This window comes from Pelodiscus sinensis, unplaced genomic scaffold (genome assembly GCF_049634645.1).
Source record: "Pelodiscus sinensis isolate JC-2024 unplaced genomic scaffold, ASM4963464v1 ctg41, whole genome shotgun sequence".
Taxonomy (NCBI): Eukaryota; Metazoa; Chordata; order Testudines; family Trionychidae; genus Pelodiscus; species Pelodiscus sinensis.
The window spans coordinates 1,271,646-1,296,870 of NW_027465993.1; the positions used below are offsets into that span (position 1 = coordinate 1,271,646).

Here is a 25,225-nt window from a genome sequence, read left to right on the forward strand (position 1 = left end):
GAGAATAACTGTCAAGGAACGTCCCACCTCCCCCACCCCACAGGCAGGCTGCCCTCTAAAAATAACCCCCCTGGTCTCCAGCCAGGCTCTCCCTGCACTGTGCCACTCCGGAGTGCTGCGCTCCCACGGCTGGGAATCCAGCTGCCCTGCACTCTCTCCAAGCCCCGCTGTGTGGTCGATCGATTGGATGGGCAGAGGCACTTCAGGGGCAGCTGAGAGGTAAGCTGGGATGGCCAGCACTGGGAAGGTGCTGATGGAGCTGGTGCCTGGGCTTACAGCGCTGCACACAGAATGTGGATAACTGCTCCCTTCTCAGTGCTCATACTGCAGGGAGCCATCCAGAGTGGGCTGTTCTCTCCATGCAGCACCATAGGAGTCACCCTTCCGCCCTCCCCACCAACCCTTCTCTCCAGTGTCAGGAATGGGGTGCAGGCTCCATAGCTCCCAGGATCACCACCACTGCCATGTGATCTCTGTGGGAAAGGTCTCGGGGGAGTGTGCAAACGCCTAGTGGGATTTGGAGTGTCACAAGACAAGGCTTGAGGGAGAGAGAAGGAAAACAGGAGATTGTATTAAGCCAGATTCTCAGATGATGGAAATTGGGGTCGGATCGTTGTAGTAATGGCCAGTGGCCAGGGCGACACGGGGCTTAGGTCTGACATGCTAGAGAAGAGGGTGCCCGTGCAGTGCCTAGCAGATTGCAGTGTCTCTACCTGCTGCTCTTATGCACATGCTAATAATACACTGATTTACACCAGCCAAAGTTCTGGTCCATCATGTAGTCTACAAGAGTGCGTCAGGGTGTGCCCACGAGCCTGGAATGTCTGGAGTCGTGCTCCCGGGAGGAGGGTGGGGAGATGAGTGCACTGATACACAACTCACAGACGCACTGGTCATCAGCCCTCCTGCCTATAAGCCATTTGGGAGACTCAGCCCAATGGAGAGAGCTGCTACTGACATTCCCTCCAGGATATCCAGCTAATCATTCCTTCCCCTCTTTCAGTGCTTATTAAACAGGGTGCAGTTTCCAAGTAAGAGCCCTAAGAGCTTTGCCAGAGGATAGCACCATGGTGAGGAACATTGATGACTTCGATTTCTCGCTCCCATCCCACCCCCAGGCCATCCTGGAAGGCCTGCGGAGCCTGCGCTCCAATCCAAAGCTCTCCGATGTCACGCTGCTTGTAGATGGGCATGAGTTCCCCTGCCACCGTAGCATCCTGGCCCTCTGCAGCCACTACTTCAATGCCATGTTCACTGGTGACTTCATTGAGAGCATCTCAGCCCGTGTGGAGATCAAAGAGGTAAATCCTGTTGTCATGGAGACTCTGATTGACTTTGCTTATTCAGGAAGGATCACCATCAACCAGGGGAATGTGGAGGCACTGATCCAGACCTCCAACCAGCTCCACTTCCCCACCATCCGGAAAGTCTGCAGCCGCTACCTGAGGCAGCAGATGGATGTGACCAACTGCTTGGGCATCTGTGAGTTTGGGGAGAACCATGGCTGCCCAGAGGTGTCTTCAAAGGCTTGGGCTTTTCTGCAGGAGAACTTTGAGGCTATCTCACACCAGGAGGAGTTCCTTCAGCTGTCTAAGAAGAGGCTAGTAGTCTACTTGTCCAATGACTTGCTGCAGATACAGGAAGAGCAGAGCCTAGCCGAGGCCGTGCTTAGGTGGGTGAGGTACGAAGAAGCATCTAGAGCTAAGCACCTGCCGGAGCTCCTAAACCTGGTGCACCTGGTTTCCCTACCTGACCAGTACCTACAGAACTTGCTTTCACTGGAGCCGCTGATCCAGGATTCGGAAGCTTGCAAGGCTGTCATCTCCAAATACAGGAGCACGGTCAGTGCTGTCAGGCAGGGGTGGGAAACCTAAGGCCCGAGGGCCGGATGCGGCCCCTGGCTTGCCTGGATCCGGACCCCGAGGCTCATTCCCCTGTGGCATAGGGAGACCCATGCTGGTACTCCAGGCACCTCACTCCTGCTCCCTCTCTGCAGGGCTGGAGTACACAAAAAGTCTACTAGCCTGGTCCCTCCTAAGCTCTGGACTGCAAGGGGCGCGTGGAGAATCTTTCTCCTTTGCAGTCAGGGGCCATGTCAGTGAGGGTTTGTTTGGGGGTTTTTCCTTCTTACTTGTGGGTGGCCCCCAACTGATTTTTCCTTGGGCCAGCAACCCCCAAGCCAGAAACAGTTCCCCACACCTGCTGCAAGGGTTCAGAATGGCCTTGTCTAGATGGAGCTTCTGTCCTGGAGGGATGTGCCCAGTGGGAAATGATCTGCATCACTGCCCAAGAGTCAGGCAGGCACAAGAATCCAGTGCAAGCCCAAAGCCACGACAAATCATCTCTGTAGCCAAACCTCTTCCAGATAAATGCAGAAATCCAATGTAGGCTCTGCAGGAGCTGTACCCCAATCCATTCCCACTCACCTAGCTTGTCTGCATGGATAGGGTCCACCAGTTTTAGTCACAACACTATAGCCCCTTTCGAAGACACCCCTAGTCTGGTAGACGAATGGCCTTTTTTTGGTTTAGTTCAATCTCCTGTCCAAGTTTAGTAACAGAGGTGTAGCCGTGTTAGTCTGGTCTGGCTGAAACAAAAGCCAGGACTATGCAGCACTTTAAAGACTAACAAGATGGTCTTCACCGAGAAGTCTGGAGGTGTGCCTAACGTAGTGAATACAAGCAGAGAGAGGGTAAGTTTAGAAGATAGGATACACAAAGAACAAGTTAAAAATCACTTAGGAAAGTTAGATGTCAGCAAGTCACCAGGTCCTGATGAAATGCATCCCAGGATACTCAAGGAGCTGATAGAGGAGGTATCTGAGCCTTTAGCTATGATCTTTGAAAAATCATGGCAGACAGGGGAGATTCCAGAAGACTGGAAAAGGGCAAATATTGTGCCCATCTATAAAAAGGGGAATAAGAACAACCCAGGAAATTATAGACCGGTCAGTTTAACGTCTGTCCCAGGGAAGATAATGGAGCAGGTAATTAAGGAAATCGTATACAAACACTTGGAAAGTAATAAAGTGATAGGGAATAGCCAGCATGGGTTTGTGAAGAACAAGTCATGCCAAACTAATCTGATAGCTTTCTTTGATAAGATAACGAGCCTTGTGGATAAGGGAGAAGCGGTGGATGTCATATACCTAGACTTTAGTAAGGCATTTGATACGGTCTCGCATGATATTCTTATTGATAAACTAGGCAAATATAACTTAGATAGGGCCACGATAAGGTGGGTGCATAATTGGCTGGATAACCGTAGTCAGAGAGTTGTTGTTAACGGTTCTAAATCCTGCTGGAAAGGGATAACAAGTGGAGTTCCTCAAGGGTCTGTTTTGGGACCCGTACTATTCAATATCTTCATCAATGATGTAGATATTGGGATAGAGAGTACTCTTATTAAGTTTGCAGATGATACCAAACTGGGTGGGGTTGCGACTTCTTTGGAGGATAGGGACATAATTCAAAATGACCTTAGCAAGTTAGAGAAATGGTCAGAGGTAAACAGGATGAGGTTTAATAAAGAGAAATGCAAAGTGCTCCACTTAGGAAGGAACAATCAGTTCCATACATACAAGATGGGAAGCGACTGTCTAGGAAGGAGCATGGCGGAAAGGGATCTAGGGGTCATAGTGGACCACAAGTTGAATATGAGTCAACAGTGTGATGCTGTTGCAAAAAAAGCAAATATGATTCTAGGTTGTATCAACAGGTGTGTTGTAAGCAAAACTCGTGAAGTCATTCTGCCGCTCTATTCTGCACTAGTTAGGCCTCAGCTGGAGTACTGTGTCCAGTTCTGGGCGCCACATTTCAAGAAAGATGTGGAGAAATTGGAAAGGGTACAGAGAAGAGCGACAAGAATGATTAAAGGTCTAGAGAACATGACCTATGAAGCCAGGCTTCATGAACTGGGCTTGTTTAGTTTGGAAAAAAGAAGATTAAGGGGGGACATGATAGCGGTTTTCAAATATCTAAAAGGGTGTCACAAGGAGGAAGGCGAAAATTTGTTCCTCTTGGTTTCTGAGGACAGGACAAGGAGTAATGGGCTTAAAGTGCAGCAGGGGAGGTTTAGATTGGACATTAGGAAAAAATTCCTAACTGTCAGGGTGGTCAAATATTGGAATAAATTGCCAAGGGAGGTGCTGGAATCTCCCTCTCTGGAGATATTTAAGAACAGGTTAGATAGACATCTGTCAGGGATGGTGTAGACGGAGCTTGATCCTGCCTTGAGGGCGGGGGGCTGGACTCGATGACCTCTCGAGGTCCCTTCCAGTCCTATTATTCTATGATTCTATGATTAGGTGATGAGCTTTCGTGGGCCAGATCCACTTCCTCAGATCAAATTGTGGAAGAAAATTGGCACTACCATATATACCAAAGGGATACAATCAAAAAAGCGAACACATATAAAATAGACAAATCAGATTTTAGAACAGCGGGGGGGTGGGGGGAGAGGTGAGTGTCTATGAGATAATGATATTAGAGGTGATAATTGGGGAAGCTATCTGTGTAATGGGTAAGATAATTAGCATCTTTGTTAAGGCCCATTCGTAAGTGTCTGAGAAGTTTGTCCAATATACATAGCAGACACTTCGCCAAAGAATCAATGCACACAAAACAGACATCAGACAGACAGTTTCACAAAGAAAAAACAGTTTCTTGCCATTTCAACCAGATGGGGCATTGTCTCAACGACCTGACTACATGCATACTGCTTCAAAGAGACTTTAACACAAGACTTCAAAGAGAAGCCTCTGAACTGTCATTCATGCTTAAATTTGACACTGAATGAGGAGACAAATCAGATCAAATAACATAAGAACGGCCAGACTAGGTCAGACCAATGGTCCATCCAGCCCAGTATCCTGTCTGCTGACAGTGGTCAATGCCAGATGCCTCAAAGGGAGTGCACAGATCCCTTGTCACCATTTCCAGTCTCTGCCAAACAGAGGCCAGGGACACTTTTCCTACCTATCTTGGCTAACAAGTATTGATGCAGCTATCCTCCATTAATTTATCAAGGTTTTTTTTGTACCCTGTAAGACAACATAGCTCTCTTGGTACCTGCATCCTGAAATGTGGTGAGTGGGGTGCATTTCACAGAGCAAAGAAATAAGTAAAGAACAACAAATGGCCTGGTAGCACTTTACACACAAGCAAAACATGTCGATGGGATCATAAGCTTTCATGGGCACAGCCCACTTCTTCAGATGATCGGAGTAGGATCCCCTACTAATACTCCGGTCATCTGAAGTGGGCTGTGCCAATGAAAGCTCATGATCCCATCGACGTGTTGTGTTAGTCTGTAAAGTGCTACCAGACCATTGGTTCTTTTTTTCTGTAACAGACTAACTCGGCTACCCCCTGAAGCTCCTAAATAAGTAAAGGTCACTCTGTTCACTTGTTTGGATAAAGAAAAGTTATTTATTAGTTCCCTAAATAGAAGAACTAGAGGACACCAAATGAAATTAATGGGGAGCAGGTTTAAAACTAATAAAAGAAAGTTCTTCACACAGCGTGTAGTCAACCTGTGGAACTCCTTGCCAGAGGAGGCTGTGAAGGCTAGGACTATAATAGAGTTTAAAGAGAAGCTAGATAATTTTATGGAGGTTAGGTCCATAAAAGGCTATTAGCCAGGGGATAAAATGGTGTCCTTGGCCTCTGTTTGTCAGAGGCTGGAGAGGGATGGCAGGAGACAAATCGCTCGATCATTGTCTTCAGTCCACCGTCTCTGGGGCACCTGGTGTTGGCCACTGTCGGCAGACAGGATACTGGGCTAGATGGACCTTTGGTCTGACCCAGTACGGCCGTTCTTATGTTCTTAACTTTCCCCCTCTGTCCAACAACGCAGACGTGTTAGTTTGGTTCAGATGTTTTATCAAAAGGCAAAACTAGAACCACCATCCAGAGCAAACATCCACTTGGATCACCCCAAGGAAATCTTGGTGACTAGAGACAGACCTTGGCAGCAGACTCCAGCTCTATTGATGCTGGAGGGGAGAAAATTCCAGCAACGAGGGCACTCCACAACCAGACTGTGTGCCCACCTAACCTTCACTGCCATGCTGACATATACCGAGGGGAGGGGATCTGTCTCCTAAGACCCAAGCCTTAAAGATCGTCTAAAGTGCTACAATTGCCTCTGACTCTAAAATAAATATTAGCTGCAAATTCACCTGACAGACAGACAACAAAAACTTAGGCTGGGTTCTTGTGCAGCCTGGGGAACAAATAGATCAGTTCTATGGCTGAAAGCCTGGGCTTCACGGGAAGGGACTAATGCAGTATATTAATGCCATGCAGCTGAGTTGCATCCTCGGAGGCTTTTCAGGCTTGCCACAGCAGCATTACTCCTGCAGTAGCTGCTTCCTAAGTAGGGAAGCGTCCTTTGATGGACAGAAACAGTAATTTCAAGCTGATGTTCTCTTTGTGAGGAGTGCAGAGGGTGGGGGCCAGGGAAGCGCAGAACACGCTGTGAGAGCAGGCCTAGTGCCATTCTAGAGCCCAGAGGATAGGTCTGACTGCAATATCCCTGTCCCATAGCCTCTGCCAAGTGTGCCTGTCCAGGAGAATGATGGGTTTTTTATCTCCCATAAGGTGGAGAATAGGCCTTTTGTCCAGATGAGCCTGCTTGCCCTTCCACAGAAGCTGGAGGAAGTGCTGGTGGTGGTCGCAGGTCGAGCTTTGGAAGAGAACGAGGGGGAGGAAGTGGAGCTGCCGATCTCCCAGAACTTCTCCTTTTACAATCCTAAAACCAGTAAGTAAGGAAAACCGTGCCTCAGTCCTGGCCTGGCCCCGTGTAGGCCTGTATCTGGTGTAGCCCTCCCTCATAGGCTTGCCAGATGGCTGAAAGAAAAATACCACACACACCCCCAAAAAAAACCCACTGGGAAAAAATTTTGTTGCAGAAAAAAAAGGGGGGGGGGGGAGAGACCAAAGTTGTTGAGCACAAAAAAAAACCAAAAAAACCCCCACCAAACACACACCCCTCCGAGAACCTGGATCACTGCTAGGGGTTACCAGGTAACCATCAAAACAAAACCCGAACACGCCTGGGGGCAGGAGGACCGGACTGGCCAGGAAGGGGGGCCTGGAAACAGCTAATGGGGGTGCAGGGAAGATGGGGGGGCCAACGGGAAGCAGGCCTGGTCGTGGGGGGGAGGCAGGTGGAACGGGGCTGGCCGCGGAATATCGGGGGAAAGGGGACCAGCTGGAAGGGGGCGGGGCTGGCCGGGAGGAAAGGGGAGCGGGAATCACACCCTGCACAGAGCGGTGCACCGGCGCTGGCCGGGAGGAAGGGGGAGCAGGAAGCATGGGAGGCGAAGGGGTACAGCGGGGGGGGGGGAGCTGGGAGGAAGGGGGGGCGGGAAGCAGAGCTGGCAGTGGGGGATGTAGCAGAGGGGGCTGGGAGGAAGGGGGAGTAGGAAGCAGAGCTGGCGGGGGGTGGGGGAGGTGCAGTGGGGGGGCTGGGAGGAAGGGGGGCGGGAAGCAGAGCTGGTGAGGAGGTGCAGCGGGGGGGCTGGGAGGAAGGGGGGCGGGAAGCAGAGTTGGTGGGGGGTGCAGCGGGGGGGAGCTGGGAGGAAGCGGGGGCAGGAAGCAGAGCTGGTGGGGAGAGGTGCAGCGGTGCTGGCCGGGGGAGACAAGGAAGAGGAACAGGCCGGCGGGAAGCAGAGCTGGGGAGGGTGCAGGGGGGCTGGCCGGGGAAAATCAGGAGGGGAAGTGGGGGAGAACTGGCCGGCCGGGAAGGGGGGAGGGGGGCCCCGCCTCCCAGCTGGGACTCCCAGCCGCTCCCCCGCCCACACCAGGCTTCTGTCCAGTTTGCAGCTGGAAAAATCAGAAATTACTGGATATTGCACATGTCCGGTATTTTCTGATTTTTTTTACCAGACAGATCATGCAAATACCAGACTGTCTTGTACAATGCCAGACACCTGGCAACCCTACTCCCTCACTGCCAGTCTCTGGTCATGCCTCTTTGCTGTCAGGCCCCTATAAGGCCAATCTAAGATGGGGGAAGTTGCACTGTCAGTGCTCGATTCCTCCAGGGGGTAGAACTGAATGGTTCAAGGCCCCAAGCCCTCAGACGGAGCATGGTACCAAACATGGCTATGGGGTCCAGCTCTTAGGCAAGGTGAACCCCCAGCAAACAGTCTAGGGGGCTAGCAAGGCTCAGGCACAATTTGTCATCCTGGGTCTGGTGGGAGACAGGCAAGCCCAGGCCTCTTGGCCTAGGGAGGGGGAGTACTACCAGCCCCAGTGGGGGAGTAGGGTTGCCAGATGGTTTAACCAAAAATACTGAACCTCCCCCCCCCCCGGAAAAAAAAGGGGGGAGACCAAAGTTGTTGCACAAAAAAAAAAAAAAAAGACCCCCAACAGTTAAGCAATATATATATATACATACACACACACACACACACACAAAACCCAGCATGGCCTCTTTAAGGCCTTTGGTTTTGTTTTTTTTGACGGTGGCCATCTTGTTTTATAGATTCATAGACTTTAAGGTCAGAAGGGACCATTCTGATCATCTAGTCTGACCCCCTGCACAGTGCAGGCCACAGAATCTCACTCACCCACTCCCAGAATAATCCTCTCACCTATATCTCAGATATTGAAGCCTTCAAATAGTTTGAAGACCCCAAGATGCAGAGAATCCTCCAGCTGTGATCTGTACCCCATGCTACAGAGGAAGGCGAAAAACCTCCAGGGCCTCTGCCAATCTACCCTGGAGGAAAATTCCTTCCCGACCCCAAATATGGCGATCAGCTAAACCCTGAGCATGTGGGCAAGACTCATCAGCCAGACACACCCAGAAAGTTCTCTATAGTAACTCCTATCATCCCTCCATTGACCTATTCCCACTGATAATGAATGGTCAATTAATTACCAAGATCATGTTATCTCATCAAACCGTCCCCTTCATAAACCCATCTAGTTTAATCTTGAAGCCAGATAGATCTTTTAACCCCACTACTTCCCTTGGAAGGCCGTTCCAGAAACTCACTCCTCCAATGGTTAGAAACCTTCGTCTAATCTCAAGTCTAAACTTCCTACTAGCCAGCTTATATCCATTTGTTCTTGTGTCCACATTGGTACTAAGCTTAAATAATTCCTCTCCCTCCCTGGTATTTATCCCTCTAATATATTTAGAGAGAGCAATCATGTCTCCCCTCAGCCTTCTTTTGATTAAGGTAAACAAGCCAAGCTCCTTGAGTCTCCTTTCATAAGACAGGTTTTCCATTCCTCAGATCATCCTAGTGGCCCTTCTCTGTACCTGTTCCAGTTTGAATTCATCCTTCTTAAACATGGGAGACCAGAACTGCACACAGTATTCCAAATGGGGTCTCACCAATGCCTTGTATAATGGCACTAACACTCCTTATCCCTTCTGGAAATACCTTGCCTAATACATCCCAAAACCATATTAGCCTTTTTCATGGCCATGTCACAATGGCGGCTCATGTCAACTTATAATCAACCAGGACTCCGAGGTCCTTCTCCTCCTCCGTTACTTCCAACTGATGTGTCCCCAGCTTATAACTAAAATTCTTGTTATTAATCCCTAAATGCATAACCTTACACTTCTCACTATTAAATTTCATCCTATTGCTATCACTCCAATTTACAAGGTCATCCAGATCTTCCTGTATGATATTCCGATCCTTTTCTGAATTGGCAATACCTCCCAACTTTGTGTCATCCGCAAATTTTATCAGTTTTTGGTGCCAAGATCAGCAATAAAAAGATTAAATAAAATTGGCCCCAAAACTGATCCCTGAGGAACTCCACTAGTAACCTTCCTCCAACCCGACAGTTCACCTTTCAGTATGACCCACTGTAGTCTCCCCTTTAACCAGTTGCTTATCCACCTCTCAACTTTCATATTAATCCCCACCTTTTCCAATTTAACCAATAATTCCCCATGTGGTACTGTATCCAATGCCTTACTAATGTCGAGGTAGATTAGATCCACTGCATTTCCTTTATCTAAAAAATCTGTTACTTTCTCAAAAAAGGAGATCAGGTTGGTTTGGCACAATCTACCTTTTGTAAAACCATGTTGTAATTTGTCCCAATTGAGATTAGCCTCAATATCTCTAACTACTTTCTCCTTCAAAATTTTTTCCAATATCTTGCATACTACAGATGTCAAACTAACAGGCCTATAGTTACCTGGGTTAATTTTTTCCCCTTTCTTAAAAATAGGAACTGTATTAGCAATTCTCCAATCAAATGGTACAACCCCTGAGTTTAGAGATTTATTAAAAAATTTTGCTAATGGACTTGCAATTTCATATGCCAGTTCCTTTAATATTCTTGGATGAAGATTATCGGGGCCCCCAATTTACTCCCATTAAGCTGTTCAAGTTTGGCTTTTACCTCGGATATGGTAATATCTACCTCCATATCCTTAGTCCCATTTGTTATGTTACCATTATCCCTAAGCTCTTCATTCGCCTCATTAAAGACTGAAGCAAAGTATTTATTTAGATATTGGGCCATTCCTAGATTATCCTTAACCTCCACTCCATCCTTAGTAATTAACGGTCCTACTTCTTTTTTTGTTTTTTTCCTATTTATATGGCTATAAAACCTTTTACTATTAGTTTTAATTCCCTTTGCAAGGTCCAACTCTACCTGACTTTTAGCCTCTCTCACTTTGTCCCTACATGCTCTAACCTCAATAAGGTAGCTTTCTTTACTGATCCCTCCCATCTTGCACTCCTTAATGCTTTCTGCTTTTTCTTAATCACCTCTCTGAGATGCTTGCTCATCCAGCTTGGTCTAACACACCTGCCTATAAATGTTTTCCTTTTTCTTGGGATACAAGGCTTCTGACAGCTTCTGCAACTTTAACTTAAAATAATCCCAGGACTCCTCCACCTCAAGATCCATAATTTCTTTAGTCCAATCAACTTCCCTAACTAATTTCCTTAATTTATTAAAGTTAGCCCTTTTGAAATAAAAAACCCTAGTCTCAGATTTATTTTTGTTTATCCTTCCATTTAATTTGAACTGAATTAGCTCATGATCACTCAAGCCAAGGTTGTCCTCTACAACCATTTCATCTATGAGGTCCTCGCTACTCACCAAAACCAAATCTAAAATAGCATCCCCCCTTGTTGGTTCAGCAACTACTTGATGAAGGAATTCATCAGCTATTGCATCTGGGAAAATCTGAGCCCTATTATTATTACTAGCACTTGTTCTCCAGTCTATATCTGGAAAGTTGAAATCTCCCATGATTACGCAGTTTCCATGAGTATTTACTTCATTAAAAACATTAAAGAGATCTCTATCCATATCCAAATTGGATCCAGGTGGTCTATAACACACCCCAAGCACTATCCCAGGGGAGGATCTGATAGTTTTCTTCCCCAATGTGATTTTTGCCCAAACAGACTCTGTCTTCTCCATTCCATCACTTTTTATTTCTTTACAATCTACCTCATCTTTGATACACAATGCGACTCCACCACCTTTACCCTTATTTCTGTCTTTCCTAAACAGCACATACCCTTCAATACTTGTACTCCAGTCGTGCCTAGTATTCCACCATGTTTCTGTTATTCCTATAATATCTGGTTTCACTTCCTGGACCAATAGCTCTAGTTCCTCCATTTTGTTACCTAAACTCCTCGTATTGGAGTACAAACATCTTAATTTTTGCTGTTTGGCCTCACTCACATTCTTTACCCAATTTGGCACGGACATTGTACTGCCAATATGACCTATTAGACTAGTATACACCCTACCCTTCCTCATGTACATTATCCTATCCCCAGCTATATCCTTTCTTACTTCGTTTTCCTCCCTCTCAGTGTTAAAATCCAGCGTAGAGATTATCTGGCCATCTCCCAACCATCTCCCCCAAATTCCTAGTTTAAAGCTCTCTTAATCAGTTGAGCCAGCCTCCATCCTAGAAGTCTATTTCCCTCCCTACTTAGGTGAAGTCCATCCCGAGAGAACAGTCCTCTGTCCATAAATGCCTCCCAATGACCATACATCCCAAAGCCCTCCTTATAGCACCACTGCCTAAGCCACCTATTGATCATCATAATCCTGTCACATCTTAGTTGCCCTTCTCTAGGAACAGGCAGAATCCCACTAAAGATCACCTGAGCCTCAATTTCCTTGAGCGTCCTCCCCAGCCCATTTGTTCCTACATGAAGGGTGATCAATGGACTTCTTCCTGCTCCCTTAATAATCCTCTTCAACCTCAGTTCCACATCCCGTATCTTAGCACCTGGCAGACAGCACATCCTTCTATTCTCTGGATCAGCTCTGGTTACAGGCCTATCTATTCTTCTCAATAAGGAGTCCCCAATCACGTAGACCTGCCTTTTCCTAGTGACAGTGCGATTCTGTGGTCTATCTCTTGCTTCCTCTGGCTGCAAGTCCTTGCCATTCCTGTTTCCCCTTGTAATCCTCTTTAACCCATCCTGTATCCTCCTGATGCTCATTAGTTGTCTCCATTAAGTCTTCCCCTTTATCTATGGAACTAGCCACTCTTCTCTTCTTCCTCATCCTTCCATCTTCATTATCTACCTGCTGTACCCCTTCTTCATTCTCCAGCTCCACATACCTGTTCTTGAGCTCTATTTTTCCTTCACTGACCCATCTTTTCCTCTGCCTGGCTCTCTTAGTCACATGCTTCCACTGTCCATTTTCTTCGCCCAGCAGTCCCCCCTCTGAGGCCCTTGATCCTGCTTCCATCTGCATATCTAAGCTTTCCCCTTCAGCCACGTCATGCCTCTGCTCCATCATCTGCTCAAACCCCTTCTAAACTCGACCAGAGTTTCCACTTGCATTTTCAGTCCTTGGATCTTTTCTTCCATCAACTCTATCAGGCGGCACTTCATGCAAACAAAACTCCTTTCAGGTACCCCCTCCAGAATCATGTACATACCGCAGCTACCACATCCAGTCATTCTCCTTGTTTTCTGTACTACTTGGGCCATGGCCACTACTGCTTCTGTGTTTTATCAGCCTTCTCACCTAAATCCTATTAGTCCGGTGAACACAAAAACAAACCAAAACACCCCCCCACCTGACAAAAACAAACCAAAACACCCCCCACTCCACAGCAAAACCAAACCCCAAACAAGTCCCAATACCCAACCTCCCTTTACAAACTCCCACTCAAACTCCCCTGTTTACAGCTCTGTTTGCTGGCTCCTGTGCCGCTACAGCTATCTATGTGTGGGAAGAGAGCTCCCTCTGCGGAGCCAGGTAAGTGGGGAGGAGGGGTGCTCGAAGGGGCTGAGGGGGAAAGGTCCGGCAGGGGCCAGGGGCTGGATTGGGGAGAACCCGGGGGCTGGGCCCGGTTGTTGAGCGTGGTAGGGTTGCCAGGTGTCTGGTATTTTTGCCTTGTGGCAGGGAAAAAAAAATCAGAAAATACCGGACATTTTAGGTGTCTGGTATTTTCTGATTTTTTTTGCCAGACGGGAAGCGAAAATACCGGACACCTGGCAACCCTATGGGGGAGAGCTGGGATAGGAGGATATAGGCCCACTTGACTCCACTGTGCCCCAGCCCAAGCCCATGACAGGTAGGCAAGCCCTCTGCAACACATGATACGACATGTCTCAGATGCACCTGTAGCCAGGCTACAGTTAGTAGGGTTGCCAGCTGTCTGGCTTTGAACCAGTATGAGAGCTTTCTGTTCAGGAAACAAATTGAGAAAATAGAACTGTCCGGTATTTTCTAACTCAGCTGGAATGTCGATTGTGATATCATGTCAAGTGTGTCCGGCATTTTGGTTGAAACCATCTGGGAACCCTAACAGTCGGCTGTCACTGGGTTTCTTCCTCCCCTCCACCCACGATGTATCTGAACCCCGGGCCCAGCCCGTCTCCTTGCGCTTCCCTGCTCGCAACACTCCCAGTAGCTCTTCAGCCTGGGGCAGGGCTGGCAGCTCTGGTAGCTTGGGCGAGTCCTCAGGATAGCTGATGTCAGCTGTGGCCAGTTCTCTGCTTTGGTAGCTACAGGGTCCTCCTTTTCTACTTCCTCTTCCTGTCCTGTCACCACTCTGAGGAAGGCCACACCATTTTGCTACTCTCGGGCTTGTGTCCAGTGGTTCAGCCTGTGGAATAATGGCCGGATTGGAGCGACAGGTTCATTGTCACCAGGAGGGGTGAGGCAGTGAATACATGCACATGGGGAATGCCCCAGCTGTCCTATTCAAACCACCCTCCATCCTCTGAACTGCTGGGCTAGTGCTAAGCAAGTAGAGCCCTGAATTTTGGCCCTAAAAGCTTTTTGAGCAGTAGATATGCAGCCTTTTTCTCTTGAGCTCTTCCTTTTGGGGGAAAGAAATTTCTGTCAGTTACTATGTGTTCTGGTATCCTCTTAACCTCTACCTGTCACTTGTCCAAAGCCACTGAGTAGAAGATGAGATCACACATCTAATCATACCTTGTTGTGGGTTAGGGGGATCAGAGCGGCTCCTGATGGTATGTGGTCCCCTAGAGAGGACGAAGGACCAGAAATCGGGAAACCTGCCTCTTCTTCCAGCTCCGGCTCTGCCTCGGGTACATCACTTAGGCCCAATAGTTTTAAAGAGAGGGCCAAAATTCAGGGTCTACTTCTGAAAATGTTGGCACTTCTAGAGTTTCCTGTCTGTTAGGTGGGGGTGGTGTCAATCCCCTAGTGTTGTATGTAAAATACATGTGGTAGGGCTGAGAACCAGCAGCTGAACTAGCAGCCTGCTCACTGGACATTGTATTTGTCCCTGAGACAAGCCTGATTGCAGAAAGCTGGAGCAAAGTGCTAAGGAGCTAGCTGACCTATTAGCTGGAAAAGCAGAAAGATGCATGGGAAGAAAATGTGAGGCGGGAATGAGAGACAGAGAGTGGCGAGGTTAGCGTGGCCAGGATGGAGGAAGACCTCTGCATGGAGAGACTGCCAGAGAGAAGAGAGGGCGGCAAAGGGGGGATGATATTGGTACGTGCCTGTAAATAGCTCTCACAGTTCTACTGTCCCAGTGGTTCTAAAATGCAGATTAAAAACAAACAGAAAAATTCCTGAGTGCTATGAGTCTGGTCACCGTTTCCAAGTCTGTACCCAGCTGTGAGCTCCTTAATGAGTCAGAGGTCTCAGTGCCTAAGAGCAGTCCTGGAGCCATGGCTAACAAAGGGCTCAGCTCCCAGTGAATCCTCCAAAAGAGATTTAGACACACACAATAACCAGCCGAGATCACTCTAGAAGGAAGCTGTTATCAGGGTGATGTAATGCTCTGAGTGTCCTTGGCTTTTGTCGTTTGCTGAACAGCTGTCTTCCCCACGGACTGATGCGGAGCTGAAAGGCTGTTCTGCAGACCAGCAATCACATGGGGTAATGCTAGCTCTGTTCTCCAGGTGACAAGCCCATGAGTCAGACTTGATGCAGCATGAGTGTAGAAACAGGGCAGAACCCAAACAAGAGACTCTGACGTGTGCACAAGGACCAGAGCTAATTCTCTCTCTCACACTCTCTCTCTCTCTCTCTCTCTCTCTCCTCCCCACCCCAACCCCTCTGTAGCCAAATGAACATGGCCAGGTCTCAGCCTCCCTGTGCTTTGTTGTAAGGGCCTAAGCAAATGTCTGTTGCAGTCAAAGAAAAGATTCCCACAGACTCCAGTGGGCTGCAGGTCAGGCCATCAGACAGCAGAGCCGTCTTAGTACAGCCGTGCGCTAGACTCATACTGAGGTCATACCTACGCTCCAGTCCCACAGCAGTTGTCCCACATGCTTCGAGTCTCACATTTCCACTTATTTCCACAGGCGTGGGGCAGGTTTTCCCTCCTGCCAGGGACAGTGTAGCACAGACAGGTCTGGGGGAAGCCTAAGGCAAGAGGCGAACATGGAGATTCTAGTACCTTTTACTGTAACAGGGCCTGATCCCCAGCAGTTGTAAATTGGAGTGGCTCCACCAGTGGAGCTGTGTTGATTTCCACCAGCTTGCAGGCCCACAGAGTCAGCTGATTTCCAGTTGAATGGTAGGTGTATTTTCAATTTGTTAAGATCTGGAGGTGCAGTCATTTGGGTCAGCAGGACTAACAGCCACAATGGGCCCCGGGGCAAGATGTTTGGATGCTCTGTGCACCAGAAGGGCTGGGGCAGTCAGTCCATATCACGGCCCAGACGGCAGCACTCCCCAGCCATGCAGTGCGGTGCTCTGGCACTTGGGTGACAGTGCAATGGCCCTGGGTTCCAGCTGCCCTTGCTGCTGAAGTAGGGCAGTGACAGCCAGGGGCTTTGGGCCCCTCTGAATCTCCAGGCCCCAGAACAACTGCCCCCTTTACCTGCCCATCATCAAGCCTGATTTGGGTACAGGGCCATCTTTACCCACACACAGACCATACATCTGCGTAAGGCACCCAGAAACGTGGGGCACCACTGGATCTCAATGTCCACCGACCCACCTCTTCCTCTCCCTGTTCTGTGGCTCTGCCTCCTGCAGACAGGATCTGGTCAGCTTACAAGTGACAGCCTGCCAGAGCTGTTAGCAGAACACTAAACCTGTGAAAGAGCCACAGGTAGTAGTGTAGCCATTTCACAGGCGTTTGCCAACCCGGGTATGTATGGTCAGTTTCGGAATTTACTGTGAGTCTACAGGACCTGAGTTTAAAATTTGCTTTAAAACCATTTCATTAGTGTGCTGCTCAAGATTATGAAATCACCTCTCTAAAAAATCATCATCTTCCCCAAACTGCTACTGGACAAAGGGACAGCAGTTTAACAGTACTGCGTAGGGCCTGTGGATCCTAAGGACATCCCTGTTTGGGGATGGAAAGGGGAAAGGGTTCCATCAGAATTACTTGTAAGCATTCCTCAACCCCCCCAATGAACAGTATGGAGATTCTTGGGGAGGGGCGGGGTGGCAAAGTAAATAGCTCAGAATAGGATAGGTGTTGTGCTTAGGCTTCCTGCTTCCCAAGGGTATATCCAGAGTGAAAGGAATGGCAGTTGTGCAGCTCAATGTATTGCACAAACTTGCTGGAGTTTGCCCAGCTTTGATTACTGAGGAAAGGGACTGTTCTACACAGCACAGAAAGCATGTTCTTGCCTTTTGGTCACCTGCTGGGAAGCTTAGAGCATGGAGTGTCTTATACCCTGGATCCGGGCTAAGCCTTTAGGTTCATTACCTGGCTTTTCTGTGTTGCAGAGAGCTGGATGGCCCTTCCTGACTTTCCAGACTACAATAAATGGGGCTTTTCTCTGGTGGCACTAAATAATGATGTTTATGTCACAGGTATGTAACGTGGAGCTCTCATTCAATCCCTCTGCTGAACCTAACCACTGGAATTCCTTGTGTTTCCCTTCACCAGCCTGGTTTGGTGGCCCCATGACATGGGTTTTTTCCCTTCTGTTTAATGAAACAGAGAAAAGAAATGGCAAATTAATGGAATAAATGTTATTCTTGACATGGCAGCTGGAGGACGCTCTGTCAATAAGCATGATTTCTGAGACAGCTGTATGGTCTCACATAACTCCTGAGCGGCAGTGCTCATGTTGTAGAATAGTAGAGCTCTTTGACTGACTTCATTAAATCAATGAAAGGAAGACTGGCCCATGACACCACAGTGTCATGAACTAATTATGCACCAGACTGTACTTCAGGCCCCCACAGTGTGGTTTTTGGAGAGACCCCTTCTCTTCTATCTCCCACCAGGGTATACTTGCTGAAGTTCATCTCACTAGCCCAGACAGCCGCTGGGCTTTCTAGTAGAGGGCTCGCTCCTGAGGATTTTACTCCCTCTTGTAGTCTTCCTGAGTTTAAATGTGGTGACCTTTTGTTTGCATGGGCTGTAGATTAGTTTCTTTTTTATTTTCTGGGGTCCTAGTGAGCTGCAGCCAGCAGCCTGTGGTGCTGGGTTCTTTGTAAAGTTGGTTTAGATAGTCAGTTTGATTTAATACCTGTAAAGTCCTGGATGTCAAGAGCAAAGCTGCAGTGCAGGACCAATACCCAGAGCAGGGTTGACTCTGCCCGACAACAGCGCCTTCTCTCTGTGTGTGATGGGCTGTTTCCTTCCTAGGTGGCTCCAGGGGGACACAGAATGACACCTGGTCGACCACACAGTCCTGGTGCTTCCATCTCAAGGAGGGTACTTGGAAACCCATTGCACCAATGCTGAAACCCCGAACAAACCACGCCAGTGCAGTCCTCAATGGAGAGATTTATGCCGTTGGGGGTAGGCGCCATCCGTCTCTCTGTCCACCTCCCCTCTCTCTTGTCTCACAATAACTGAGCACAAAACAATTGATTTAAACAGCAGATGGAAAAGTTTATTAAGATACCTATTGAAATATTTGTGTTTGATGCTCAGTTAAAGCAGAGATTGCAGAAAATAGGAGAATGCAACCTACTGGAAACATACCAAAGCACCTGCCAGCATGACTGCAGCCTAGCAACATTCAACCACATGCTGCTATGCAGGCATTAACACATGCAAAGACCACATGCACTGTCATCTACCAAAGGTTGGCAATTGGCACATCCATGCACAGTAAGCAGGCTCACTCCTGGATCAGCTTCTGCCTTCGTTCTGCACATGATGCCAGTCTGTTGCCCATTTAAACAAGTGCATTTACACTTTCTCCCATCCCTCCCCTTATGCATGGAGACACTCAAAGGACCAGCTCATTGCCCTTCAGATCCCCCTGCTGAGATGCCTACAGCCCACTTGACTGCGGGGGTGCAGCTGGCATGCTGATCGCTCTGATCAGATTGTTTCCCTGCGCGCTCGGTTTGTTGTATCCACCTGTTGCCTCCTGTCTTGTACTGAAATTGGAAGTGAAATTTGGGTCATGGCCTATCTGTCATGTGTGTGTTTGTACAGCGTGTAACACAGTGGATGCTACTGTAATGCAAACAGTATTCCTTGAGTTGTGCTAACCTCTCACCTGTCTCCTTTCTTGGTATATAGGGACCACGGTGGACACAGTGGAAGTGGAGTGCTATGACCCCTATAATAATAGCTGGTGCCCCATCAGTCCTGCCCTGAAGTATGTTAGCAACTTCACTGCAACTGGATGTCTGGGGAAGCTCTACCTCATTGGCTCTTGTGCTGTCAAGTACAATGCACTAACCCTGCAGTGTTACAACCCTGTCATAGGTAAGGAGAAGGAACAAAGGAGTTTTTCAGATGCAAAGGTCTGAGCCTTGGAAAAGTTCCTCCCAGCACAGTCCTGGTGCATGCGCATCAAGGCACTCTCCTTCCAAACGTGTGTTGTCCTCCATGAAATCAGGATGCAAGGAGCACACGTGGGTCATAGGGATGTAACGGGTTAACCAGTTACCTGGTAAGCTGTCTCCTTGTCGGCATGCTCACTCGGGTAACTGGCACCCAGCCCAGCTGGAGCAGCCTTCCACCTGCAGCACAATGCAGTGGGCCGGTGAACTGGTTAAACATGCAGTTAAGTGCATGGAGTTTCATGAGACACAGGATAAGAACATTAGTGCGCATGAATCAAATGTCAGTAGAGAAAAATGCTGCCTGTTTGGTGTCCAAGCTATTTCTGATTTACAGTATTATGGATGAGCAAACAGTCAGCCTCAGCTATCATCTGAGCCCTGAACTTTCTAGTTGAGGAAATGGTTCTGGGGGGTAGACTGTGAACTTCTTATTCACCCTAGTGAGTTTTCACTCACATGGCTAGCTCTGTTGAAGGCAAGGGGAGGCAGAGTGGCCTAGTGGACAGAGCACTGGTGGGCAGAGCACTCAGCAGAAAAGGACCTGGGGATTCCAGTGGATGAGAAGCTGGATATGAGTCAACAGTCGCCCTTGTAGCCAAGAAGGCTAATGGCATAGTAGGGTGCATTAGGAGGAACATTGCCAGCAGATCCAGAGATGTCATTATTCGGCTCTGGTGAGGCCACATCTAAAGTATTGTGTCCAGTTCTGGGGCCCCCACTACAGAAGCATGTAGGTGCATTGGAAAGGGTCCAGCGGAGGGCGACCAAAATGATTAGGGGGCTGAAGTACATGACCTACGAGGAGAGGCTTATTTAGTCTGCAGAAGAGAAGCGTGAGGGGGAATTTGGTAGCAGCATTAAACTTTATGAAAGGCGGTTCCAACGAGGCTGGAGAGAGGCTGTTGTCAGTAGTGACGGATGGCAGAACAAGGAACAAAGGTCTCAAATTACAGTGGGGGAAGTCTAGGTTGGATATTAGGAAAAACTGTTTCACAGAGAGGGCAGGGAAGCACTGGGATGGGTGGTGGAATCTCCATCCCTAGAGGTGTTTAAGTCTCAGCTTGACAAAGCCCTGGCTGGGTTGATTGAGTTGGGATTGGTCCTGCTGTGGGCAGAGGGCTGGACTCCATGACTCCTGAGGTCTCTTCCAGCTCTGGGGTTCTATGATTCTAAAGCTGCTCTATTCCTGGCACTGCAGTTGGTCTGTGGGTGATGTTGAGCAAGTCCCCTCACCTCTCTGTGCCTCAGTTTCTCCACTTGTGAAATAGAGATCATGAAACCGACACCTTTGTAAAGCACTGAGCTGCTGATTCAAAGCATGGCAAGAGAGCTGGGTATAATTATTATATAGCAGTGCTATGTGAGTAACAGTTCCTCAATGGGAATAAGCATCTCACATTCTGACCATGTCTCCCACCAGCATGTGGACACTTCCCCCATCTGTTGTGCTGTTTCATTGGAAAGCCAGCTGTGCTGTCCCCTTTCCCACTGCCACTACATCTCAGAGGGACAAATGTGCCCGTGACATCAGCATGAGATGGCAGTGGTGCACGACCGCGTGAGGGTCTGTCAGCCTGGAAAGTTATTCTGGAACTATTATTGTCTCTCATGTTTGAAAAACCCTCCAATAGCATCCGTCTGCCTCTTCTGCCTCAGCAGGCCTTAGACACCTTGCCCTGAAGTCATGCAAAATGACTGTGCATTAGAATACCTTGAGTAAAGGGATCATATGACAGCTAGTCGCCAGAATCACCCTTTGCTCTGTGCCTACACGGTACACCAGAGTGGTGAAAGCAAGACCGACGCTGTCTAGCTCCTGTAAAAGCAGATATGTGGCTTCACTCCATTCGCTGAGTTAAATACCATAGCCCAGATTATCTGTACATTGGCTCACCAGAAGCTTTAACCTTTGAAACTAGCACAAAGATAGATAAACTGAGACAATCCCAAAATATGCTCCCTCTTCTGCCTCTGCACATCCATGCCAGAGTTCAGCTGGTGTCAGGGCCACAGTTTGCTCCCTACAGTGAATTACACTCACTAATGTAATCAGGCTAATGTTAATCAGTCGGAGAACCCCTCATGACTACCTTGCCAACAGACAAGGCCCAAATGATAAGGGCTTAGTTACAGGGCATAATCCTCCATGAATGTAAGTGAGATGACTCCTGATTTTCACCAGTGTAAATGATCTGAGAATCAGTCCAGTAAGCTATTCTGGTGGGCCTGCCCACTCTCCTTGTGAGTCAGTCACCCTCGTGGTGACTCTCGGCAACACCCTCTGCTACCTTCACTTCTAGTCAAGGCTGCTAAGCTCTTCCCTAACTGACAATGGCTGTTTCTGGCAGAGGTGTGGAGTGCAATTGCATCTCCATTCATCCCGAAGTACCTCTCCGCCCCGCGCTGTGCCTGCCTGCACGGAGTGATCTACCTCATTGGAGACAACACAAAGAAGGTGTATGTGTATGATCCAGATGCTAACCTCTGGCAGAAGGTAGGTCGGAGTGGGTCACTGGGGCGCGCTGGCTGGACATGGCTTTCCCAGTGCCATATTGAAGGGAGGGCTCTTTTTGACAGTGCATGTGGATTTCACAATGCCTCGCCCAGAGTCCCTGGGCACCCCTTCCCTGGAAGCCTCTCCTGGGAGAAAGTAAGGCTTGGTCGCAAGGGCTAGTCAATCCTAAGCTGCTCCATACTGATGCACTATCATGTTCTTCCGTCAGACCACTGCTTCTGTAGCTTGCAGGCAAATGGGCCAGGAGGCTAATGCCATCCACAGCCATCTATTGACCTCACTGGGGCTGAAGCAAGGGCCAGTGAGCTGAGACCCTCCGAACTTGTTTCCCCACAGCTCAAAGTAAAATCCCAGCCATTGCTGCTTCTACCACCAAGTCCCTGGGAATGGGAATTTCAAACCAAGGCTACTCCTTTTCTCTGAATCTCCAGCCAAAGGGAAACTGGAAGCAGGGCGCTTTGATGTAGCCCCCCCAAACATTTATCCCAGAGACCCAGCAAGGCCTGACTGGGAGTGAGGGATGCCAGGCAGCAGCACTTCCCTGGGCCCCACTGGCCTTGGTAGAGCTGTGTGCAATGTTGTTGCAGGGTTGGATTACACAAGATCATTCTGAAACCCTGCTGCAGCTGTTCACATGGCGTCAGTGCTCAGCTGACCAAGCTGCCCACCCCCCATACTCCAGACAGGTGCAGAGCGGTCCCTGCCAATCTCGCCCTCTCACCCCTCCCTTTTTTTCTGCCCATGAATAAGGGTCCATGCCCCATTGGTCACCCATTGGTTCCAGTGCTGGGACGGGTTAACTCTTTCAGAGCAGCGTGAACTGTTTTCCTCCCTTCTCTGCCTGCAGAGCAGACAGCTAGAGCAGATGTCACCCTGCACAGCTCTAGCAGCAGCATCAAGGCCAAGCCAGAGCTAGCTTGACAAGTATCCTTGTGCAAGTGGGGAGAGCGGGCAGATAGGATGGGCTGTAACTTGGCTGATTTCAGTTCCAGCCTCAGCTTCACTTTGTTTCTTTCATGTCATCCTACCCAGCTGCCTTGGTGTCAGGGGTCAGTAAGTCCTGCAACTGCGGGTATTGCTTTGGTCAGGACATCCTGCCCCTCCGCACAGCTTGTTCTCACCCTGTCTTAGCTCTTGCCATAGCCTGCAAGTTCCCAGAAAGTGCCATTGCTTTCCTGGCGTGTGGAGTGCCTAGCACAGCAGAACCCAGAGTTCTGGCTCGGCCTAGATCAGCAACGGGCAACTTGTAGCCCACCAGGGTTCCATGCATGTTTATTGTTGCCACGCGCAGGGTTGCCAGATTCCACTGGTTTCTGGTAATGCAATTCTTTTCCGACTGCTATTACTAAAGTGACACCCATGTAAAGGCAGCGCATGTCAAAAGAGGAGTGAGCTGATTGCACACAGCACTGACTGTGAGCCATGCGCTCCCTTTGCATACAATCAAAGTGCTGCTGTAGTTCAACTGGCACACCCCGCCAATTCTGGGTATGCAAGCGCAGTTAGCAAAAAGAGCTTCTTGTCAAACACAGCCTGGGATTTCATGTATCATGAGGAGTTAGTGGGCTGCAGCCCTAGGTCATGACTGATATCTCCCACAGGTACAGCTGCTTCACACGCTGCATGAAAACGGAGGCATGGTGCCACTGGGAGGCAAACTCTTTGTGACAGGTGGACACTGGAAGGGACTGGATGGTGACTACCGGGTGGAGATGGAAGTTTACGATTGTGCCAAGGATATTTGGACAAGGGAGGGAGCCCTGCCCTGCCTCTGGCTGTACCATAGTTCTGCCTCCATCTTCATGGACACTTCAAAGTGGACGGAGCCCTTTTTGGGAAATCATGTCTGATAGGAGAGGCTGGGACCCTAACTCAGGGCAAAATGGGCCTGTCCAGGATATGGAAAGGCACCCAACGGCTTATTTGTTTGAATTATCACCTTTTTTGCGCATATTTTGGCATTCACCTTAGATTAGAGCAGTGCTCTACAACCTTTTTACACCCAAGGTCACTTTTTAAATCTCAGAACAGGCGAAGATCTACCGCCTGGCCCCTTATAGAATCATAGGACTGGAAGGGACCTCGAGAGGTCATCAAGTCCAGCCCCCCGCCCTCAAGGCAGGACCAAGCTCCGTCTACACCATCCCTGACAGATGTCTATCTAACCTGTTCTTAAATATCTCCAGAGAGGGAGATTCCACCACCTCCCTTGGCAATTTATTCCAATATTTGACCACCCTGACAGTTAGGAATTTTTTCCTAATGTCCAATCTAAACCTCCCCTGCTGCACTTTAAGCCCATTACTCCTTGTCCTGTCCTCAGAAACCAAGAGGAACAAATTTTCTCCTTCCTCCTTGTGACACCCTTTTAGATATTTGAAAACCGCTATCATGTCCCCCCTTAATCTTCTTTTTTCCAAACTAAACAAGCCCAGTTCATGAAGCCTGGCTTCATAGGTCATGTTCTCTAGACCTTTAATCATTCTTGTCGCTCTTCCCTGTACCCTTTCCAATTTCTCCACATCTTTCTTGAAATGTGGCGCCCAGAACTGGACACAGTACTCCAGCTGAGGCCTAACTAGTGCAGAGTAGAGCGGCAGAATGACTTCACGAGTTTTGCTTACAACACACCTGTTGATACAACCTAGAATCATATTTGCTTTTTTTGCAACAGCATCACACTGCTGACTCATATTCAACTTGTGGTCCACTATGACCCCTAGATCCCTTTCCACCATGCTCCTTCCTAGACAGTCGCTTCCCATCTTGTATGTATGGAACTGATTGTTCCTTCCTAAGTGGAGCACTTTGCATTTCTCTTTATTAAACTTCATCCTGTTTACCTCTGACCATTTCTCTAACTTGCTAAGGTCATTTTGAATTATGTCCCTATCCTCCAAAGAAGTTGCAACCCCACCCAGTTTGGTATCATCTGCAAACTTAATAAGCGTACTCTCTATCCCAATATCTACATCACTGATGAAGATATTGAACAGTACGGGTCCCAAAACAGACCCTTGCGGAACTCCACTTGTTATCCCTTTCCAGCAGGATTTAGCACCGTTAACAACAACTCTCTGACACCGTTAACAACAACTCTCCCTTCTTTGAAGCCCTGCCCTCTCTAGTCTCCTCCTGTCCATCACTTGCTATCCCCAGCCCTTATTACACACTCTGATAAACAGTTTATTTTTAAATTATGCGATATATAAAATTAAAATCACGTGTTTATAGTTATGAAATAAATGGTCTGTTTTTATTCATGCTATTTAAATCTAAAATGAAGCATTTATAATTATACATTTTGTGGGGTCAGTTCTACGGCTGGGAGCAGGGGAGAGGGAACAGGGTGCTGGGAGGGCAGAGGACAGCGTTCTGCAGCTGGGGGCAGGGTGCCAGTGGGGACAGAGTTCGGGTAGTGGGGACAGGAGTGGGGACAGAGTTCTGTAGCTGGGCACAGGAATAGGGACAGAGCTCTGTAGCTTAGAACAGGGGAGTGGGGATGGGAGTGGGGACAGAGTTCTGT

General features: G+C 48.5%; 1 protein-coding gene across 1 annotated transcript; it reads left to right on the forward strand.

Annotated features, from left to right (window-relative positions):
- The first annotated feature begins 71 nt into the window (after window positions 1–71).
- KLHL30 (kelch like family member 30) lies at window positions 72–23,977 on the forward strand. Its single transcript, XM_006133743.4, has 8 exons — window positions 72–219; window positions 1,004–1,841; window positions 6,603–6,762; window positions 17,154–17,240; window positions 18,025–18,180; window positions 18,916–19,104; window positions 21,533–21,678; window positions 23,301–23,977. Exons 2-8 carry the CDS (start codon window positions 1,068–1,070, stop codon window positions 23,547–23,549), a joined length of 1,761 nt encoding a protein of 586 aa, XP_006133805.2. The 5' UTR covers window positions 72–219; window positions 1,004–1,067; the 3' UTR covers window positions 23,550–23,977.
- The last annotated feature ends 1,248 nt before the right edge of the window (window positions 23,978–25,225 follow it).

Bases quoted from the DNA above. Each gene is read 5' to 3' on its own strand.
- KLHL30 (XM_006133743.4), top strand. From the start codon at position 1,068: ATGGTGAGGAACATTGATGACTTCGATTTCTCGCTCCCATCCCACCCC. The intron at 17,241-18,024 runs GTATGTAACGTG...TTTCCTTCCTAG, and splicing joins TAATGATGTTTATGTCACAG to GTGGCTCCAGGGGGACACAG. The intron at 21,679-23,300 runs GTAGGTCGGAGT...TATCTCCCACAG, and splicing joins ATGCTAACCTCTGGCAGAAG to GTACAGCTGCTTCACACGCT.